The sequence below is a fragment of the Pristis pectinata genome, chromosome 39 (assembly GCF_009764475.1).
Source record: "Pristis pectinata isolate sPriPec2 chromosome 39, sPriPec2.1.pri, whole genome shotgun sequence".
NCBI lineage: Eukaryota > Metazoa > Chordata > Chondrichthyes > Rhinopristiformes > Pristidae > Pristis > Pristis pectinata.
The window spans coordinates 2,672,172-2,695,220 of record NC_067442.1 but is presented as its reverse complement, the minus strand read 5'-3'; the positions used below and the strand labels follow the sequence as shown (position 1 = coordinate 2,695,220).

General features: G+C 49.0%; 1 protein-coding gene across 1 annotated transcript; it reads left to right on the top strand.

Moving 5' to 3' along the window:
- Positions 1-467: 467 nt before the first annotated feature.
- LOC127587162 (myelin-associated glycoprotein-like) lies at positions 468-16,739 on the top strand. The gene is made up of 8 exons (XM_052045356.1): positions 468-595; positions 1,505-1,584; positions 3,962-4,330; positions 6,278-6,571; positions 8,436-8,729; positions 13,950-14,072; positions 14,937-15,007; positions 16,390-16,739. Exons 2-8 carry the CDS (start codon positions 1,545-1,547, stop codon positions 16,444-16,446), a joined length of 1,248 nt encoding a protein of 415 aa, XP_051901316.1. The 5' UTR covers positions 468-595; positions 1,505-1,544; the 3' UTR covers positions 16,447-16,739.
- The last annotated feature ends 6,310 nt before the right edge of the window (positions 16,740-23,049 follow it).

Sequence of the window (23,049 nt, the reverse complement as noted above, 5' to 3'; positions counted from 1 at the left end):
CTATCCAACAGTCTCTTCAAAGACCCTATCGTATCCGCCTCCACCACCGTTGCCGGCAGCCCATTCCACACACTTGCCACTAAAAAACTTACCCCTGACATCTCGTCTTCACCACACAACTTCAGCAGTTCAAGGAGGCGGCTCATCCCCACCTTCCCAAGGGGAGTTAAGGATGGACAATATATGCCAAGCCCTGCCAGCAACGTCTACATCTGAAACATTGAATCAATAACCTGTGACAGGCACCCACTGGAACCTTAATTTCCACACGCAGGAGGGTGTTGCTGTATTTTTCTGTGCTCTGGTCAGTCAGAAATAGTTTGCAACTTACTGTAAATGCATGGACTGTGGTTTTCACAGCTATTCCAACACTTGAACACTCACCCTTCCAGATAAGAAGAAAGAATATCAACTTGGAAACCACTTGATGTTTTCTTAGCCTTGCAGTCTCTCAGATCAGCAGTGTTCCTCCAAGTACTCGGTCCACTCGCATAGACCCTGTGACCCTGTTCAACTCAACGCTTCCCCAACAACAACAGTGCAAACGAACTGCTCGTTCAGCACAATTCAAGCTGCAGACCAGGGAGATCCTTCAGTAAGTCGAATGATCGTTTCACTCCCAAATGAAGTTCTTCATCTGTACTATGCCTTTGTGTGGGTAGTGGGAGAGGAAGAGACGGAGGCCGAGTGTGAGTGAGAGAGAGGGCGAGTATGAGTGAGAGAGGGTGTGTGTGATTGACGGAGAGAGAGAGAGAGAGACAGGGAGAATGTGAGTGAGAGAGAGAGAGGCAGAGAGCGAGCGTGAGAGACAGACAGACAGACGTGTGGGGGGAGAGACAGATGGAGAGTGTGTGCGTGACAGAGAGACAGAGAAGGCGAGAGTGAGTGACAAGAGAGAGAGAGACAGAGGGTGAGTGTGAGTGAGAGGGAGACAGAGGGTGAGTGTGAGTGAGAGAGGTAGATAGACAGAGGGCAAGTGTACCAAGAGGGCGAGAGTAATCAGGCCGTTGTCTCTAAAGAACACAGACTGTCAGTTTCATCACATGAGGCAGGCACCAGGACCCAGGAGTAACTTGCAGGTGTACAGGGAATGGGACTGATGGTGTCTACAGAGAACTGGCACAGATTCAACGGCTGAATGTCTTCCTTCTATGGTTTAGTAATTCTGTGATAAATTATGAAATATTTTTATTTTGGACATTTGTAAACGTCAGAAGGAGCTGGGACGGTGACTGGCCTCATCAGTTGTCACACCACTTTGTGAGCACATCCAGGTACTGAACACTGCAGAGGCTCTGGGTTGTCCCAGGACACTGAGCTGGGATCCAGCCTCCTGGATGGATAGTGTACCCGGGAACAATCTTGAAGGGACAGTGGGGTCCAACCTCAGACAGCTGCAGTCTCAGCGTCAGTGGGAGATCGGCCCCACTGTCCAACAGCAGTTTGAATCTCACAAGAGCTGCCCGGCAGGAGGAGGGGTCTCATTAACTCTTCTCTCTTTCAGACCCAGAGCAGGAAACGTAGGGAATATCTGGGATCAGACGATGATCGGGAAATCATACTTCCTCCTGGCACTTCTCCAAGGTATTGTCAGCAGCAGCTCAGACACATCTACGGCTGACAGTCGGTGTGCAAGATCGTTCTCAGTGATCGGTGATGGGTACTAATTTCAGCAGAGATTCAGTGAACTAACTCACACTGCGACCATCACCCCTGCTCCTAGCGGACCTGCACCGGCTCCCGGGTCAGCGCGATTTGCAAATTTCTCATGGCCCTTGTCCCCTCCCCGTCACTGTAACTTCCTCCGGCCAGAATTATCTCAGTGGACAAAGCGAAGGGGAGTGACTGACAGACCAAACGCAGACCAGGTGACCGTTTCACAGAACACCTGCGCTCCGTCCGTAACCGCGACCTGCATCTCCCCGTTGCCAGTCACTTCACCTCCCCCTCCCACATTATCACTGATACGTCAGTCCTCGGCCTCCCCCACTGCCGGGAGAACTCCAAGCACAGACTGAAGGAACAGCACCTCATTTTCTGTCTTGGAACCTCACAGCCTAACAGCATGAAAATTGAATTCTCCCACTTTAGGTAATCCCCACCCCCCTTCCCCACAACCCCCCCCCCCCCCACCATGTTTCTTCTACTCCTCCCTTTCCCAGACCCGTCCCCCAGTGGATCTGCTCTCCCCTCCTCCCCCGCACCTGCCCATCACCATCTCTTACCTGCATCTACCTATCGCCACCCTGTGCCCACCCCACCTCCCCTCTGTTGCCCACCTATCACTGCTCTGCTTTTCCCTCCTATATATCAGGCTTCCCCTTTTCCTATCTTCAGTCCTGAAGAAGGGTCCTGACCCGAAACGTCGACCACCTGCTTTTCTCCGTGGATGCTGCCTGGCCTGCTGAGTTCCTCCAGCATCGTCGTGTTTTTCATCCAGATTCCAGCATCTGCAGTCCTTTGTTTCTCCAGCCGTCCAACTCCCCTGGCAGCGAATTCCAGACCCTGACCGATCAGTGTACAAAAACATTTTTCGCCCTGTCAGTTTTGGTTCCTTTGCCAACCACCCTCCTTCCATGTCTCTTGGTTCTTGACCCCTCCTCTAATGGGACAAGTTTCTCACTTTTGAATTTGTCTGTATCCTTCATGATTTTAAACATCTCCATCTGATCCCCTTTCAACACCTTCTGTTCCAAAGAGAACCCCAGCTTTTTCATCTCACCATGTAACTCCCTCATTCCTTGAATCATTTCAGTAAATCTTTTCTGCATCTTCTCAAACATCTTTCCTAACGTCCAGATATTAAACAGTTCCATTATACGATGAGATGGACTCTGACCTCACGATCTACCTTGTGACCTTGCACCTTATTGCACTGCACTCTCTCTGTAGCTGTGACACTTTACTCTGTACTGTTATTGTTTTTACCTGTACTACCTCAATGCACTCTGTACTAACCCAACGTAACTGCACTGTGTAATGAATTGACCTGTAAGATCGGTTTGCAAGACAAGTTTTTCACTGGACCTCGGTACAAGTGACAATAATAAACCAATCCCAATATACACAATGCTCAACTTCTGCCAAAACAGTGATTTATAAAGGTCACTTTGACTTCCTTGCTCTTGTACTCTCTGCCTCTAACCTTACTGGGGTCCTGTCAGCGTTTAACCACTTCCTCAACGAGGGGTGCTGCTTTCAATAAATTGTACACACATTCCCCCAGATCTCCCCACCGCTGTACCCCTTTTCAAATAGCTCCGTCCCCTCTCATTTATTTCACTTCACATTCTTCCCATAAAAACATAAAACTTCACGTCTGCCATCCCTCCGTCCGTTCCAGCAGCCTGCCCATAGCTGCTTGAAGTCTATTACCATCCTGCTCACTGTTTATGTGCCTCCGAGTGTCGTCTCACCTGCAGATCTGGAGACTGTTGTGTGCACCCAAGTCCAGGTCAGGGATATACATGGAGAAAAGGCATGATCCTGGTACCGATCCCCGGGGAATTCCACTCTGCACTTCCCTCCAGTCTGAACAACAACCTGTCTCAGTCACTCTCTGTGTCCTGTTACTGAGTCATAATTATTTCCATCTATTTTATCCTCCAAGCCCTCATGTAACAGTGAAATCGGTGCTGGGAGCCCGGAGTAAAACCGATGGGTCTGTGAACTGGGTGAGTTTTGGTCGTAAGTCCTTTGATCTGTGAGTCCAGCAGCTGCTGCCCAGTGAAAAGTGCAGGTCAGGTTTTAACACTCTGAGGGACGCAAATCCTGCTGACGATGTCTTAAAGCAAGGTCATCCCAGTTTCTGGATTTTTCTCTTTGACTTCCGATCTGACATTAGAGCTGTGTGGAGCACTCAGTCAGCACATCCACGATGCTCAAGATCCAATTCTAACACAATTTGAGTCTGGTGGATCTACAGCCATCCAGTGACAAACATTGTTCCTTCTCTCCTCAGCTGTAGTGTCAGGAGAGTGGAGAGGTGACACTCCACGAGATGTGACGGCGCAGAAGGGTCTGTGCGCCCGGATTCCGTGCCACTACAGTTATCCATCAAGTCTGGCCAATGAATCACGGGATGGGGTCTGGTTTAACTCGGAGAAAGTGAAACCGTGGGCACCCTTAGCCTTTCACTCCAAGGATTCCAAGCACACCTTGCCAAGGTTTCGCCACCGAACTCGGCTCTCTGGAAACCTGAAAGATGGTGACTGTTCCCTGGTTATGAACGACGTCACACAGGAGGATGAAGGGCCTTACTTTTTCAGAATTGAATTTAACCACCAGCAGATTTACAGTTTCTTCCCTGTAACACAAATTCATGTTTCTGGTAAGTGTTTTGTATAATCACTGAACTATTGACATTCAGCAGTCGGTGGGAAATGACATTAACTCTGCTGCTTCACTTTTAACACAAACCAGAGAAAGGGAGTGAGATGAACTGAATCTAAAATTCATCTGATGAACCGAGTTCTGATGAAGGGTCTTCGACCTGAAACATTGGTATTGGTATTGGTTTATTATTGTCACTTGTACTGAGGTACAGTGAAAAACTTGTCTTGCATACCGATCGTACAGGTCAATTCATTACACAGTGCAGTTACATTGGGTTAGTACAGAGTGCATTGAGGTAGTACAGGTAAAAACAATAACAGTACAGAGCAAAGTGTCACAGCTACAGAGAAAGTGCAGTGCAATAAGGTGCAAGGTCACAACAAGGTAGATCGTGAGGTCAGAGTCAATTTCATCGTATAAGGGAACTGTTCAATAGTCCTGTCACAGTGGGGTAGAAGCTGTCCTTAAGTCTGGTGGTACGTGCCCTCAGGCTCCTGTATCTTCTCCCTGATGGAAGAGGAGCATTGAATCTCTTTCTCTTCCCACTTACGGCCTGACCTGTTATTTCTATTTTTGTATTAGGTTTCCAGCATCTGCGTTTTTTTTCTGATTTGGATCTAGAATTATGTCAGTGGGCAGAAGCAAAGGAGAATGACTGACAGAAGCCTGTGCCCACTGGGGTTCCGCAGGGCTCAGTGTGGCCCCATACAGTTGTGTGATACTGAATCGGACTGAAATGTCAGAGACAGTGAAGTTTGCAGATGATGCATCAACTGGCGCTGCGGTAGCAGGAAGGAAAGATTTAGACTGCAGGAGGATATCGATGGGCTGAACAGTTGGGCAGAGAGGTGGCAAATGGAGTTCAGTCCAGACAAGTGTGAGGTAATGCCCTTGGAAAGTGCAATAAGGCAGCGGAATACTCAACAAATGGGAGGATACAGAGAGGTGTTGAGGAACGGAAGGATTATGGAGTGTTTGCTCACTAATCCTTAACGGTAGCAGAACAAGTCGATAAGGTAGTTAAGAATACATGCGAGATGCTTTCCTTTGTTCCCCAAGGCACAGACTATAAGAGCAGGGAGGTGTTAAGCTGGAACTGTGTACAACACAGGAGAAGCTACAGCTTCAGGATTATTTGCAGTTCTGCTCACCACATTACAGGAAAGACATGACTTCACCATAGGGGAGATTAAGGAGGATGTTGTCTGGCTTGGAAAATTACCGGCATGACCCACAAACTGAGGTTGTTTTCCTTGGAACAGAGAACTCTAACAGAGGGGACGATTAATGGAGCTTAATAAAACTAGAAGGGATCTATATTGGGTAAGTTGGAAGGACCGGTTTCCCTTAGCAAAAAGGTTCAAAAACCAGGGTTAGGGACTTCCTTAGAATTAAGATAAGGTAAGATCAGGATTCTTTATGGGTCACAGGTACATCGAAACACACAGTGAAATGCATCTTTTGCGTATTGTGTTCTGGGGGCAGCCCGCAAGTGTCGCCACGCTTCCGGCGCCAACATAGCATGTCCACAACTTCCTGAGCCGTACGTCTTTGGAATGTGGGATGAGACTGGAGCATCTGGAGGGAACCCACGCAGACACACGGGGAGAACGTACAAACTCCTGACAGACAGCAGCGGGAACTGAACCCGGGTCACTGGTGCTGTAATAGCGTCACGCTGACCGCTACACTGCTGTGCCTGCCCTTATTCATCTTCTTTACCTTTACCTGATCAATGCTTCATAACATTGAAGCCCTCTGTAGATTCCCACTTGTCCTTCCTTTTCCTAACAAGTCCCAGCCTGTTCAACCTTTGTAGACTGTTGCACCCTCCCTGTTCAGGAATCATCCTCATAACTGCTTTCTCTTGTGGGACTGAGATTTCTATCTGAACTGATGCATCTGATATTTATCTAATAGGATCCATTTCTCTGTGTGTTAGATTTCACAGATAAACCCTCGATATTCCCTGCTGAAATGGTTGCAGGAAAGCCAGTGAATGTACACTGCACCTTCAACACCACGTGTGATGGGACGGTGCCCACCTTAACCTGGGTCACCCCCACTGATGTACCATCGTCAGTCTCAGACAGTACAACTCAGCGGGGAGACACTCTGATATACACTTCTGTTCTGACCCTGACCCCAGAGCTCAAACATCACGGGGAGAATCTCACCTGCAGAGTCAGATACCCATCTGTTTCATCGGAGCGGACCCTCACATTGACTGTGCAATGTAAGTGTGAACATCATTCGTTGTAGAGGAACAACAATACTCAACATTTTACACAACAAAATCCCACAAATGGTGCAGCGACCATGACCAGGCCACTTTGCCAATAAATATCATCCTGAATATCCAGGAGAAATCTTCGTTGAGGAAGTGAGAGGGCGGGCAGTGTCTCAATTTACCACCTCATCTGAAAGGCAGGAGTTTCAATGTAAACTTTCCTCAGTAATTGATATTGGTTACCCCTCTGACCTTGAACCACCTCTCACCACATGGCGCTTCTCACTATTGCTCATTCCACAGCGTCTTACTTGCTTAGTATCACCGCTTTTGTGGTACAGCCTACCCTAAGCAAAGAGGCACTCCCTAACCACTATGCCCTCCACAGTGCAGCTCCCTCTCAATCCCCCTCTGTCGTGGACACTCTAATTTAATCTACAATAAGGGACTATAACTCTGTTTCGTTCCAAGGCTTTATTTTACATGGTACCATGGAGAGTGGGCAGCGATCTCCACTGTCACCCAGTCTCCAATATACAGAAGGTTACGAGCTTATTTTATAAGTTAAAACAACAGCTAGTTCATGTGACTCATTCAGTTACGGTTGTTACAGACATAAGAACTTAATCAATGTATCATATAGATCAAGATAAGACAAAAAACAATACCAATCAGTTCCCCTTATCAATGCGCCCAAGGCTGACCTCGCACCGTTTTATTTCCAAGTCTGGTCTCTGCAGTCTTCAGCAGACCTGCTGGCTCCAAGCCAAGATTTACTGTTGACTGCAAGCATCGTACTCGAATACAACGTCAAGCATCCCATCAGGTCCTGTATAGTCAAAGGACCCCACTTATTCTACTACAGCCTCACACAGTGTGGCTCTCCCTCAACACTGCCCTTCCCACAGTGCGTCATTTCTGGACTTACTGCTGCTCCAGCAGTATCTTGCTCTTGGAACATTACCCTTCTGATGGTGTGACACTTCAGATTTGCCTCTTTGACAGTACAGTACCCTCAGTACTGCTACTCCAGTAGCTGAACAATCCTACGACTATGTAGTGCAGGGTTGTACAATTATTTGCACTGAGAAGTGATCCCTCAGAGTGGGCTAGGCAACAAATTAACTAAATTACCTGTAATCCTGAAGCCAGGGTGTAATCGCTGACTCCAATTTTCACCACTGCACCTGTGGAATTTAATTTCAGTGATTAAATAATCAGGTGTTACAGTGATAGTCATAGGATTGGGGGAAATTGGCCTTCTGTGTTCTGAAAGTTTCTGTGATTTGGTACAAATACAAATGTTGCCCACAGGAGACGCCGGAGTTTATAAAGTGATTTACACCCATTAAAACACAGAGAAAGATACAGGCAGGAAAACACCGCACTCATTCATCGCCTCTCTCTCCCTGTCTCTAAATGTTCAGGGTTATGATCACCCATCCTAACGTATCTTCTTGTTGCTCAGTGGTGAACTTTGTTGGGGTGTTTTTAAGGAAGGGAGTGAGACAGAGAGGTTTTAGGGAAGCAATTCCAGAGTTCAAGGTCCAAGCAGCTGAATGCACAGCCACCTACAGTGGAGCAGCGGGAACGTGGCAATGTCAGGAGGCAAGGAATAATCGATCGCAAAAACCCAAGAGGACTGAATAAGATTAAACCATCGTCAAGTTGAAAAAAAAGGCTGCAAACTCTTAAATCAAGTGTGTAAATTGGAAGAAATGACTGGGGTGGGTTCTGATCCACAGTGGCAGACTCAGGAGGGCAAAGGATGCTAGGGGAGTGTTGGGAGAGTCAGGCACCGATGAAGGGTTACGGAGTTACCTCATGGTGTACTGGTGTTACAACATCTCTTGTATTTGTTCCTCCCCAGATAAGCCGGAGATTTCTCCCAAATCTGGATGCACTCAGATGCCCGAGGGCATCACCTGTGTCTGCACGGCCAGATCCAACCCACCCGCAGAACTCACCTGGCACCTGCCCCTCGCCAACCTCAGCGGGAACCAGACGCACGGCCGTTTCCAGGCGTGGCAGGTGGCAGACGGGCAACTGGTGACTGGCTCACTGACCCTGAGAGGGGGCGAGGGAGAGGAGGAAACGACGGCCTCGTGTACAGTCCGAAACCAGCACGGGGAGGTCACGTTCAAGATGTATCTGTGGGTGAGAGGTGAGAACGTTTCTGGGGAACAACTCCCTGTTCGGCTGTGTGAAGCCTCAAGTTTGGGAATTCACGCCCTCAGCCTGTCCCGCACCATCTGAAGAAGGTCCCTCTTCCCTCTCCTGGGTTGAAGATCTAAAAGACAGCAACTGGGAGAGTAGGGAAGTTTGTCCCGGTGTCCCAGTGTCCCGGGGCCAATGTATATCCTTCAGCCAAGACGACTTTACACATCACTGTTGTGAGAAAAGGTTCTTTGAGGTCTTGAAAGTAGAGGACTCTGGGCACAGTCTTTGGAATTTTAAAAATAATTTATTCACAAAGACAAACACAGGAACAGAACGAACGGGAACAGATGCACACTCACGCATGCACATGGGTGATCGCGAAACGTGGGTGAAATCACAACGGGGTGAGATGCGCACGCGCAGACACACACACACACACACACACACACACACACACACACACACACACACACACACACACACACACACACCAAACTGGGTACAAACAAATCAAAGACGAAACAATACAACCCCTGACACTCTCCTTGACTCAGTGCAAGCATCGGCTCTTTGGTCCCAGGAATCCTTAACTAGTTACCCTTAAGTAGTGCACAGCTTACCTCGACATCCTCGGAGACAAAGAGGCAGCAAGCCAACATGCGGTACTTTTTATTACTGCTGGAGGGCTGGGGGTGGAGCCAGCCCAGGTGATTCGCAAGCCAGTCGCTCGGGGCCAGGTGCAAAGGTGGTTTACAAAAGGCAATTGTTGGGTGTGCCCAGAGGGGCAGGGGTGGAGCCAAACCCGGATTGACAGTGGTGTCACTTCCGACCCGATGAGCAATGCCGTCATCCGACCAGAGGGTTCAGTGCTGTTACTGTCACATGACAGCCATGACCTTTCACACTACAATCACCTGGGTCATTATTGCATTGCTGTTTGTGGGATCTTGCTATGCAAAAACTGGCTGCCATGCTTTCCTCACTACTTCTGTGACCAGGCTACAATAGACATCAGTGGTTGGGTAGAACTGAGAAATGGTGAAAGGTGCTGTTGAAATGGGAGTCTCTCTTTCTTCCATCCCAAACCTCCTTTGGGATGTCACTTACAACTGAGCTTCTTGTTCAAGCTTTTGCCTCCTGCTCTGATGTGCTGAGGGCAAAGCCCTCTTGGAGAACTTCTATCTGACTGAAGTCATGGGATACCTTACAGAAACTCTGAGGGCAGGTGGGCTCTCAATTCACCACCTCAATCCAGAGAAACACAAATTTCAGCAAAGTAGGCCAGCATCAGTACCGTCCACCACACCCCCACACTGCACCTCTCCCTCAGCACATTGAAGGGTCCCCTCAACACCACCCTTTCCACAGTGTGGTGCTCCCTCAGTACTGCCCCTCCCATAGTGTGATTCTCCATCAGCATTCACTGTCGAGGGCCGTGGCTGTCACGTGACAGCACTGCCCCTACCTGGTCGGAAGACACACCACTGTCAATCAAGGTTTAGCCCTGCCCCACCCATCAGCGCACACCTGACCATTGGCCCCTTTAAGTACCTTTGTACTTGGCCTTGGCCATTGGCCTTTGTAAATTACCTGGGCTGGACGCCCACAGCCCTCCAGCACTATAAAGGGCACCATGTGTGCTCGGCTCGCTCTCTTTGCTATCTTCGAGGGACCACCCTGCTTCGCTCCAGGCTGAGTACTGTGGAACGGCGCTGGAGGGACCGTAGGTGAGGTGTGCACTGTTAAAGGGTTGGGAACGTTTTAGTTAGTGTCCCTGGTAGCACAGAGCCGTGCCCTGCACTGAGTCAAGGGGCGGCGGGTATGGTTTTGTTTTTCCTTAAATGTACCTAGTTTGTTTTGTGTGCGTGTGCGCGCGTGTGTGTGTGTGTGTGTGTGTGTGTGTGTGTGTATTTTATCCCCGGTGCAATTTTTCCCACACTCGCTACAAACTGATCGTCCATGTGTGTGTGCTACTCCCGTTACAATTTTCCTGTGCTTCTCCCTTGTAAGTAAAATCCTTTCCTGTCAGACTGTGTTCAGAATACTTTGCTTTTGGGACCCTTTGAATCTCATAACAGGTGCTCCCTCAATACTGCCCCTCCCATAGTGTGATTCTCCCTCTGCATTGCTCCTCCCACGGTGCAAGGCTCCCTCAGCATTGCCCCACCACTGTATGGTGGTTCCTCCTGTATGTCACTCACCTGTTAATTGTTTAGTTTCTCAGTGGGGGGACTGGCCATCTTCGCAGTTCAGGCAGCATGGAGAGGATGTGGGTGGCCCCCTGGCTGGCCCACAGAAGCAGTCCCGGTGCTGGGTACAGGACGGTGAGAAGTCAAGGGTGGCACACTGGTTGGTAAGGGAGAGTCCACCTGGATTTGGAAAGAGATCACGGTGAGCTAACAGTGGAATGACTGGAGGTAATCAGTGTGCACTTGTCGAGTAAAATGTACTCTTTGACATTGCCACCTGATACAGCTGGCGCTCTTCTGAAGACCAGAGTTGGACACAGCCCAGCGCATCACGGACACCAGCGTCCCCTCCTTGGACTCTGTCTTTGCCTCTCATTGTCTTGGTGAAGCAGCGGGCATAATCAAAGACCCCACTCACCCGGGTCATTCTCTCTTCTCTCCTCTTCCATCAGGTAGAAGATACAGGAGCCTGAGGGCACGTACCACCAGGCTCAAGGACAGCTTCTACCCCACTGTGATAAGACTATTGAACGGTTCCCTTATACGATGAGATGGACTCTGACCTCACGATCTACCTTGTTGTGACCTTGCACCTTATTGCACTGCACTTTCTCTGTAGCTGCGACATTTTACTCTGTACTGTTATTGTTTTTACCTGTACTACCTCAATGCACTCTGTACTAACCCAACGTAACTGCACTGTGTAATGAATTGACCTGTACGAGCGGTATGCAAGACAAGTTTTTCACTGTACTTCAGTACAAGTGACAATAATAAACCAATACCAATTAAAGTGCTCCCAACAGTGCACAGTGACGGCAAAATGCACTGCAGTTACTCGCCCAGGCTACTCTTGAGAGCAACTTCCAAACCCGCCACCTCTCTCAACCAGAGGGCAATAGGAGAACACCACCACCTGCAGCTTCCCCTCTGACCCACATGAGTTAAAATCCTTGATCTCCCTCCCAGACAGCGCTGTGGGTGTGCATCCTCCACACACAGACTGCAGCCATTCAAGGTGGCTCAGCTCCACCTGGTATGGGCAGGAGATGAGGCAGCAAGGTCGGAGGGAAGTCTGTGGGAGAGAGGAATCTGTTGTGGCGGTGAAGTAACAATCTGCAAGTGAAAAGTAGGAACTTTCAGGAGGGAAATGCAGCGCGGGGAGGGGAGGGGAGAGTGGTGGAGTGGCGGGAGGACTTGTACGTACTTCCACAACCCCAGAGCCGACAGTCCAGGTTGCCAGCTGGAGGCTGCAACCTCCTCTCATTCAGGGACTGGCTGCTGCCTTGCCGAGCTGACTCATGTCCAACACTTTGCAAGAGGGCCTGGCTTTAAAGTAATGGGTGGGAAATTCAAGGGAGATATCAGAGGGAGGTTTTTTACCCAGAGAGTGGTTGGGGCGTGGAATGCGCTGCCTGGGGCGGTGCTGGAGGCAGGTACATTGGTCAAATTCAAGAGATTGCTAGATAAGCATATGGAGGAATTTAAAATAGAGGGATATGTGGGAGGAAGGGGTTAGATAGTCTTAGGCGAGGTTTAAAGGTCGGCACAACATTGTGGGCCAAAGGGCCTTTATTGTGCTGTACTGTTCTATGTATTTCCTGCTCATCTTACCCCAAGTTCCCCCCAGACAAAACACGGATAGGATTCTGGTTCTAACCTTTCACCCCCATCAGCCTCTGTATCCAACAAAATATCCTTTGCCATTTTTGCCGGCTCCATTGTGATCCCACCACCATCTAGAGGGACCATGACTCCCTGGTCCACTCATCCTTCCCCACCCACCCCTCCCTGTCCCCTGGCACTTTCCCCTGCAATTGTAAGGGTAACATCTCTCTCGCCACCATCCAGGGAGCTCAACAGCCCTTCCGGGTGAGTTGGGGATTCACCTACACCTCTTCCAACCTGATCTGCTGCATCTGGTGTTGGCAACGTGGCCTCCTCTACATCACTGAGACCAACTGTAGGCCAGGGGACCATTTTGCAGAGCACCTACATTCTGCTTCCAGTTTCACATCATTTCAACTCTCCTTCGCACTCCTGCACGACCTGCCTGTCCTGAGCCTTTTCCATTGCTACCGATGAGCTAAATGCAAATTGAAAGAAAAACATCTCTCATTCCATTTGGCAACTTACAGCCTAATGGCATGAACAGTGAATTTCCCAATTTGAGGCAATCCCCGTGTGTTGTGAAAGGTCATGGCTGTCACGTGACACCATTGATTACATGGTCGAAAGCCACGCACTGTCAATCAAGGTCTGGCTCCACCCACCTATTAGCGTACATACTTGACCATTGGCCTTTGTAAAGCACCTTTGTACCTGGCCCTGAGCGATTGGCTTGTTTGAATTACCTGGGCTGGCTCCACCCAGCCCTCCAGCACTATAAAGAGTGCCACTAGTTTAGTTCTGTCTCTTTGTTGTCTCCGAGGGATGTCAAGGTAAGCTGTGCACTCCTTAAGATTAATTAGTTAAGGATCTCTGGAACCATAGAACCGATGCTTGTACTGAGGCAGGGGTTGGCAGGTGGGCTGTTTCTTCCTTGATTTGTTTGTACCCAGTTTGTTGTGTGTGTGCGTGCACGTGCATCGCACCCTTGTTCTGATCCCCCACCACGTTCGCGATCACCTGTGCATGTGTGTATAACCCCCGTTATCCTGTCCTGCGTTTGTCTCTGTGAATAAATCATTTTTAAACTCCAGAGTCTGTGTCCGGAGTCCTTGCCCTTTGAGACCTCAGCGGACTTGTCTTACAACACCCCACCACCAGTGTCAAGGTTGCTTCGCCTTTCTCATCTGCCCACCCTCTCCCACCAAGCTCCACCCACCCGTCACCCCTCCCCAATTTGGTAACAATCCCTCGGTCAGTATAAAAGAAGGGAATCCTATAGCAATCCTCTGCTCTACACAGTGGCTGCATCCCCTCAGTTCTGGAGAATCTCTTTTGTTGCTCACTCTGGGCTGAAATGGGGTTAAGTTGTGGTGCTTGTTTCTAAGAGCTGGGCTCTCACCAACTCCTCCTCCATCCCTCAATAGGTGGCTGTGACCGGATTGAAAAACGTGTCATCGCTGGAATCACCATCGGAGCTCTGGTCATCGCTGGTATGGTCATCACTATCACCAGAACCCTCCGGGCAAAGTGCTGTCACAGCAAACGAGGTGTGAGGAAACCCAGAAACTGTTTGAATCTCTTTGTTGTCATTTAGTCACTCGAGAGAGGAGGTAATACGCTGAGTCACTGTGAACTCAAGGCCCCCTCCAGTGCATAAAAAAAACTGCTATTATGGTTTTGGAAGAGGGCAGGGGAGTCCCTCCAATGTTCTGGAACTGATGTTTATGACTCATCTGTATCAGTAACAATCTCAGTGCTGCACACAATCCCCTTCCCTCCCACTGCCAACGATCCCAATGGACCCAAACCTCTTGTTGAACAAAAATCAATGAGAATGGGAGAAAGACTGAACGAGAAAAGATATTGAAAGGAGAAGAGGGAAATTAAAAGGCTGCACCGGAGAATGAATGTTTGAGAGAGGGAAGGAGAGATTGAGGAATGATATCTTAAGTAAGATAAGAAATCTTTATTAGTCACATGTACATCCAAACATACAGTGAAATGCATTTTTGTGTAGGGTATTCTGGGGGCAGCCCGCAAGTGTCACCACGCTTCCAGTGCCAACATAGCACGCCCACAACTTACTAACCAGTATGTCTTTGGAATGTGGGAGGAAACCGGAGCACCCGGAGGAAACCCACGCAGACACGGGGAGAACGTACAAACTCCTTACAGACAGCGGCCGGAATTGAACCCGGGTCACTGGCACTGTAATAGCGTTACGCTAACCGCTACGCTACCGTGCCTGAATTGAATGGGAAAGATAGGTACAGAAAAAGAATGATAAAACAAATGAGAAACAGGGTAAAAGTGACAGAGAAGGGTGTATGGAGGAATGACTAAAGTAAGAGAGATGAACAGAGACAGCTAGACAAGGAAAAGAGAGATCTAATTGGAAATTTGCCTTCCAGAAAATGCCTTGGCCCAGCCGAAGGTGCAGAAAGCTGAAGGTGAGGTGGTGGATGTGGAGTCTCTCTATCAGGTTTGTACTGTTGTGGGAAACAGCCACCTCAACGTTGCCCTCCTGCTGTTCCTTGTTATCCCTTGACTGACACCCAGCCCAACTCTGCCCTCCGGATACTAACTACAGCAACCCCGGGTCAACTCAGCTCCTACTTCCCAGGCTTCAACTCTGTGCCCACCCACCGCCCCCCCCCCCCCCCCAAACTCCTGGACACTGAATCCGACCCTCACTAGACCCTGACTCCAACCTTCTGTCACCAACTCTGCCCCAAGCTACTGAGCTCCCCCCTCCCCACAAGACTGACTCCACCTCTGAGATACAACTCCATCCATTGAGACTGACGGGAGATGTGACTCAGGTTCCTCTTCTGTTCTGTCATGGTGACCTCCTAGAACCATAGAACATTAAAGCACAGAAAACAGGCCATTCGGCCCTTCTAGTCTGTGCTGAAACTTTATTCTGCTAGTCCCATTGACCTGCACCCAGTCCATAACCCTCCAGACCTCTCCTGTCCAAGTATCTATCCAATTTATTCTTAAAAATTAAGAGTGAGCCCGCATTTACCACGTCAGATGGCAGTCCATTCCACACTCCCACCACTCTGAGTGAAGAAGCTCCCCCTAATGTTCCCCCTAAACCTTTCCCCTTTCACCCTAAAGCCATGTCCTCTCATACTTCTCTCCTAATCTAGGTGGAAAGAGCATGCTTGCATTTACCCTGTTTGTACCCCTCATAATTTTATAAACCTCTATCAAATCTCCCCTCATTCTTCTACGCTCCAAGGAATAAAGTCCTAACCTGTTCAATCTTCACCTGTAACTCAACTCCTGAAGACCCGGCAACATTCTAGTAAATCTCCTCTGCACTCTTTCAATCTTACTGATATCCTTCCTATAGTTAGGTGGCCAGAACAGCACATCTGGAACGTCACTCATCTGTCCCCGCCCCAACTCACCCATGGTTGGCACCTGATCCTGTGTCTGTGCTCCCTCAAAATCAATAACCAACCTTCTTTTCTACACTGAAAATCCCTCCACCTCCTCATACCAATCCCACTCTCTGTAACCCCCTCTGACCCCGACACCACTTCCTCTCTTTGTCACCCCGTCCAGCCCCCACACCCCTCCCTGTCTCTGTAACCCCATCTGGCCCATACCCGCCCTCCCTGTCTCTGGGTCCCACACCCCTCCCTGTCTCTGTAACCCCGTCTCCGGCCCCTACACCCCTGCCCGTCTCCGGCCCCTACACCCCTCCCCGTCTCCGGATGTAAGGGTGGGGTAGGGTTGGTGGGGAGGCAAGGTGCAAGGGAGATGGTTTTGGCAGGAGCTGGGGGGAGGGGAGGTGCAGGGGGACCTGCAGGGTTGGGTGTTTATACTATTCTGGTGTCCTTTCCCTTCCAGGAACTGCGTGCTGGCAATCGGGATCTGTACAGCGAGCTCAAGCCCAGCTACAATTAAACCCATGTCAAAGCCTCTCTGTGTGCACTCCCCCGTGCCCTCGTTCTCTGACGTTTCTCTCTGATCTCTCTTCTTACTCTGTATTCTCCCTCTCTCCGTGCCGCACGTCTCTGCTTTTCCCTCCCCCTCCCTGCGCACGCTCAATCCTGCTCCCTGGATGCTCTGTCCCCTGCTCCACACTCTTCCCCCACCCTGCACGTGCTCTCTCTCCTCCGTCCCTCTGCTGATGAAGCCAAACATACCATCTGCCCTCTTTAACATATTAGCCTTGTCATAAAGCGTGAGTGACAGAATAAAACAGATTTAAAAAGAACACTGCAGAACTTTTTTTAAAGCAAGCAAATTATCCCAATGTACCTGACCTGGAGTTTAAAATCAGACACACATATCAGAGTGTCCAGTCATGTTCCACGGCGAGGGTTATTGGTATTGGTTTATTATTGTCACTTGTACTGAGGTACAGTGGAAAAACTTGTCTTGCAAACCAATCGTACAGGTCAATTCATTACACAGTGCAGTTACATTGAGTTAGTACAGAGTGCATTGAGGTAGTACAGGGTAAAAACAATAACAGTACAGAGTAAAATGTCACAGCTACAGAGAAAGTGCAGTGCAATAAGGTGCAAGGTCACAACAAGGTAGATCGTGAGGTCAGAGTCCATCTCATCGTATAAGGGAACCATTCAATAGTCTTATCACAGTGGGGTAGAAGCTGTCCTTAAGTCTGGTGGTACGTGCCCTCAGGCTCCTGTATCTTCTACCTGATGGAAGAGGAGAGAAGAGAGAATGACCCGGGTGGGTGGGGTCTTTGATTATGCTGGCTGCTTCACCAAGACAACGAGAGGTAAAGACAGAGTCCAAGGAGGGGAGGCTGGTGTCCGTGATGCACTGGGCTGTGTCCACAACTCGCTGCAGTTTCTTGCGGTCCTGGGCAGAGCAGTTGCCGTACCAAGCCGTGATGCATCCAGATAGGATGCTTTCTATGGTGCATCGATAATAATTGGTGAGAGTCAGAGGCCATGCAGAATTTCTATAGCTTCCTGAGGAAGTAGAGGCGCTGGTGAGCTTTCTTGGCCGTGGCATCTATGTGATTTGACCAGGACAGGCTGTTGGTGACGTTCACATCCAGGAACTTGAAGCTCTCAACCCTGTCAACCTCAGCACCATTGATGTAGACAGGTGCATGTACACTGCCCCCTTTTGCTGTCTAAGTGAACTGAGTCACTTTGGACAATTTGGCATCTCACTTTGTAAACTCACTTGGATCCTCATTGTCCATGTAATCATTCATCAGGATTCAAAATTAAGTTCCAGACGAGAGTGGATGCATGTTTGGGATAAGTCTGCTAGGTGAAGGGTAGAAGTGAAGGTGTGGACTGAGTCAAAGAGCTGGCAGAGGCTGAATGGCCTCCCTCTGTGCTGCATTGCTTCTGATTCCCTGAGCTTCTGAAGTGTAAGCACACATCGGGTTCGAGGCCCTTCTGACATTTTATACAGTTCTTGTTTTACTTTACATTTTTTTGACCCTTATTGTGGTTTCTCTTCATGAAAGAATGAGCAGGAAGTGTGTGGTTGAACGGCCTGTCTATTCTAAGCTCTGCCGTGGTGTAGTGTCAAGGTCTCATGGTATGACTCTATGATCAGGCAGAAGACCAAGTGTGGCAGCAGGTTACACCATGAGAAACATCTTAATGGATGAGATGTAAGCAGAGGGAGAAATCCAGTGCTCAGGGCCCAGGCAGTGAAGGGTTGTCCGGCAACGTTGGAGCGACAGAAATCAGGGGATACACGAGGCGGAATTGGAGGAGCATCGAGATATCAGAGGGTTGTTGAGATTGGAGGAGGTTGCAGAGGTATGGAAGGATGTAAGGGCTGCAGGCTGCTGGCATATAGGGGTGATGAGCTTTCAGAAGTACGGAGGGGTGCAGAGGCTCGGAAGTTTCAGAGATGAGTGTGGAGATTGGATGGGTTTGATCTGTTCTGAGACCAGGAGCTAGTGTAGAAGGGCAAAAAGGAAGCGGAGGGGGTTAGAGCCTTTAACGGCATTGCCAGACAAAGAGCCGTTTGTGGATCGCTGAGCAGCAGGAGGTGACGGTGAAGGGACCTTGGTGTGAGTTAGATCACTGGGTCTCTGCTGACGTCAGTCCCCATCACAGCTCCCTGAGGATGATCCTGTGCACAGACTGTCAGCTGTAAGCACATTGTTGGTGCCTTATATGACGTGAAATTTGTTTTGTGATGCAGTACAGTGCAAAGACAAATACAATAAATAAATAGTGCAAAAAAAAAGGAATTACGAGGTAGTGTTCACGAACTGTTCAGAAATCTGATGGCGGAGGGGGAGAAGCTGTTCCTGAATCGTTGGGTGCGGGTCTTCAGGCTCCTGTACCTCCTCCCCGGTGGTAGTAACGAGAAGCGGGCACACTGCTGATGTAGCTTGGGGAAGTGAGAGGAGGAAGTACCATCAGCAGATCCCAGGTACTCTGTCAGTTTCCTGCTCTTAGGGTCGAAAAGAAAGGCTAATGAGACCTCTCCTCCTGCCCGGCAGCTCTCGAGAGATTCAAACTGCCGTTCAAAGTCTTACGTTGACTCTTGAGTGATGAAATGTTCTGCCCTATGACCTACAAGCGGTTAGAAAATGGAACAAACACCGGCACATTTTACCACCTCAGGACAACCCAAAGCCCCATAACTAACAGAGCACTTGCAAAACATGGACATCTCAGGGGACACAGCAGCCAAATTGTGCACAGCAAGCTCCCACAGACAGCATTGTGATGAAGACCCTGATCACTAGTTCTAAATATTAATCCCAGGGCACTGGAAGAACTGCCCATTACATACAAAAATTACTCCATTGAATGCTGAACGCATGGGACGTTTATTGTTCAATGGAGAGGATAGAAGAGGGTTAGTATTGACAGTTCTTCTCAAAGAAGGCCCTTCCATGTCCTTCCACTGACAGTGAGCACTCACTCAACGCTGCTTCTCCAGCAACACAGTGCTCCCTCAGCACTGCCTCTCCCACGGCGTTGCACTCTCTCAGCATTGCCCATCATGAGGGCATTTGAGCATGAGGGAGAGTCAGGTACCTTCTGACATGTCCTTTGTGTATCTGCGGAGCAGTGGTGTTCGGTGTTCATGAACAGCTGTGGGACAACAGTCTTTTTAGTTGGTCAAGAAAGCTCACCAGCGCCTCGACTTCCTCAGGAGGCTAAAGAAATTCGGTTTGTCCCCTTTGACTCTCACTAACTTTCACCAATGCACCATAGAAAGCATCCTATTGGGATGTATCACGGCTTGGTACTGAAACTGCTCTGCCCAGGACCGCAAGAAGCTGCAGACAGTTGTGGACACAGCCCAGCGCATCACGGACACCAGCCTCCCCTCCTTGGACTCTTGTCTTTACCTCTCGTTGCCTTGGTGAAGTGGCCAGCATAATCAAAGACCCCACCCACCCGGGACATTCTCTCTTCTCTCCTCTTCCATTGGGTAGAAGATACAGGAGTCTGAGGGCACGTACCACCAGATTCAAGGACAGCTTCTACCCCACTGTGATAAGACTATTGAACGTTTCCCTTATACGATGAGATGGACTCTGACCTCACGATCTACCTTGTTGTGACCTTGCACCTTATTGTACTGCACTTTCTCTGTAGCTGTGACACTTTACTCTGTACTGTTATTGTTTTTACCTGTACTACCTCAATGCACTCTGTACTAACTCAATGTAACTGCACTGTGTAATGAATTGACCTGTATGATCGGTATGCAAGACAAGTTTTTCACTGGACCTCAGTACAAGTGACAATAATAAACCAATACCAATACCAATAAACTGTTAGAAGCCTTCTGATGAAAGTGTTCTCAATGCTGTTTGCCAGGGAATTCCTAGACCAAGTGGCAATGAATGGACAGCTGATGTATTTTCAAGTCAGGATAGTTAGAACCTAGGAGAGGAACCTGCAAGTGATAATGTCCCCAAGTTCCTGCAACCCTTATTCTGCTTGATGGCAGAGGTTGTGAGCTTGACATGTGCTGCTGGAGGAGCCTGGGTGAGTATTTGCAGGGAGTTTTGCAGATGGTGGTCCAGGAGCACTGGCCTGAGGATCTCCATAGAACCATAGAACAATACAGCACAATACAGGCCCTTCGGCTCACCATGTTGTACAGACCTTCAAACCACACCTAAGACTATCTAACCCCTTCCTACCACATATCCCTCTATCTTAAATTCCTCCACATGCTTATCTAACAATCTCTTGAATTTGACCAACGTATCAGCCTCCACCACCGCCCCAGATAGCGCATTCCACGCCCCAACCACACTCTGGGTGAAAAACCTCCCTCTGACGTCTCCCTTGAACCTCCCACCCTTAAAACCATGCCCTCTTGTATTGAGCATTGGTGCCTGGGAAAGAGGCGCTGGCTGTCCACTCTATCTATTCCTCTTAATATCTTGCATACCTCTATCATGTCTCCCCTTCTCTCCAAAGAGTAAAGCCCTAGCTCCTTTAGTCTCTCCTCATAATGCATACTCTCTAATCCAGGCAGCATCCTGGTAAATCTCCTCTGCACCCTTTCCAACGCTTCCACATCCTATAATGAGGCGACCAGAACTGGACACAGTACTCCAAGTGTTGTCTAACCAGAGTTTTGTAAAGCTGCATCATTACTTCGTGGCTCTTAAACTCGATTCCTCGACTTATCCTGAAGCGATGTCCTGGGGCTAGGATGTCAAAAGCCACAACCACCTCCAACCAGTGATGCCCACCGACATCAGTCTCACCAGGGTTCCTTGATGCTGTACTCGTTAAATACTGCCTGACGTCACTCTTGCCTAATTTCTGGAATTCTGCTCTTTGGTCCATATTTAGACCAGTTGTGCAATGAGATCTGGAGTTGACGGTCCTGGCAAAACCCTCAGCACTGCCCTTCTGACAGTGCAGGGCTCCCTCCGTACTGCTCCTCCCACTGGCCAGCTGTAACTTGGAACTGACACTGTGATTCATGGTCTGAATTGTGGTCTCATCACCCGAACTGGGAGAGTGTTCTCTGTTATGTCAAGATCCCTGAGCCTAGACCTCGATGGTAAGTAGAAAACTTTAGAGTGTATTAGATAAGATCTCTCTATTAGTCACATGTACATCGAAACACACAGTGAAATTCATCTTTTGGGGGCAGTCCGCAAGTGTCGCAGCGCTTCCGACGCCAACATAGCATGCCCACAACTTTTTAACCCGTTACGTCTTTGGAATGTGGGAGGAAACCGGAGCACCCAGAGGAAACTAATGTCACAACCCCAGCAAAGCAGGGCGTGAATTACTGTCAGGCTATTACTTAACTCCGCCGGGCTTGTCTGCGGAATTATGGTAACAATCACTGCAGAGGCCAAATGCCCGCTTCTTCTGCAAGTGTCTCTTTATAGATAGTTAGAAGACCGCTGGACAATATTTGCATCAAAACAGAAAACAGAAATAAAATAAGGAAGTAATCGCTTCCCCAAACTGATGTCTAAATTGGGAACACTGACCCACTGATGATTCAGGCAACATTCTGATGTAGTCATCCTCACAGTGTCACTGCCTTCAGACAATATACCAGACTTCTTCAGCACAATCCTTCCATTGCAGCAGAGGTATAGCACACTGGTATACAGGGGAAAGGGAGTAACCCTCAAGAGCCCACACTGGATTGCCTATCATGCTGAAGGAAAACTCCTCCTGATCACCACCTGTTCCCCTTCATCATTGTAATCCTCTATGTTGAACGTACAGGGACGGGCTGATAAGATACTTATTTATTAGTCACATGTACATCAAAACACACAGTAAAATGTGTCTTTTTGCGTTGCTCAGAATGTGCTGGGGGCAGCCCGCAAGTGTCGCCACGCTCCCGGCGCCAACACAGCATGCCCACAACTTCCTAACCCGTACGTCTTTGGAATACGGGAGGAAACCGGAGCACCCGGAGGAAACCCGCGCAGACACAACCCACTATAGGAAGGATATCAGTAAAAGATCGAGAGAGTGCAGAGGAGATTTACTAGAACGTTGCCGGGTCTTCAGGAGTTGAGTTACAGGGAAAGATTGAATAGGTTAGGACTTTATTCCTTGGAGCATAGAAGAATGAGGGGAGGTTTACAAAATTATGAGGGGTATAGACAAAGTTAGTGCGAGTAGGCTCTTTCCACCTCGATTAGGAGAGATAAGTACGAGAGGATATGGCTTTAGGGTGAAAGGGGAAAGGTTTAGGGGGAACATCTTCACTCAGAGAGTGGTGGGAGTGTGGAACGGGCTGCCATCTGATGTAGTAAATGCGGGCTCACTCTTAAGTTTTAAGAATAAATTAGATGGATACATGGACGGGAGAGGTCTGGAGGGTTATGGACTGGGTGCAGGTCAATGGGACTAGCGGAATAAAGTTTCGGCACAGACTAGAAGGACCGAATGGCCTGTTTCCTGTGCTGTAGTGTTCTATGGTTCTATGTAGTTCTGAGAGCAGTTCACACCCACACAGATGTAGTGACTTCTGGTTGTTGGAATGCCCCGAGCAAGAACAGCTTCTTTTTGTGCTACCGGGGTATCCACTGCATGCAGTACA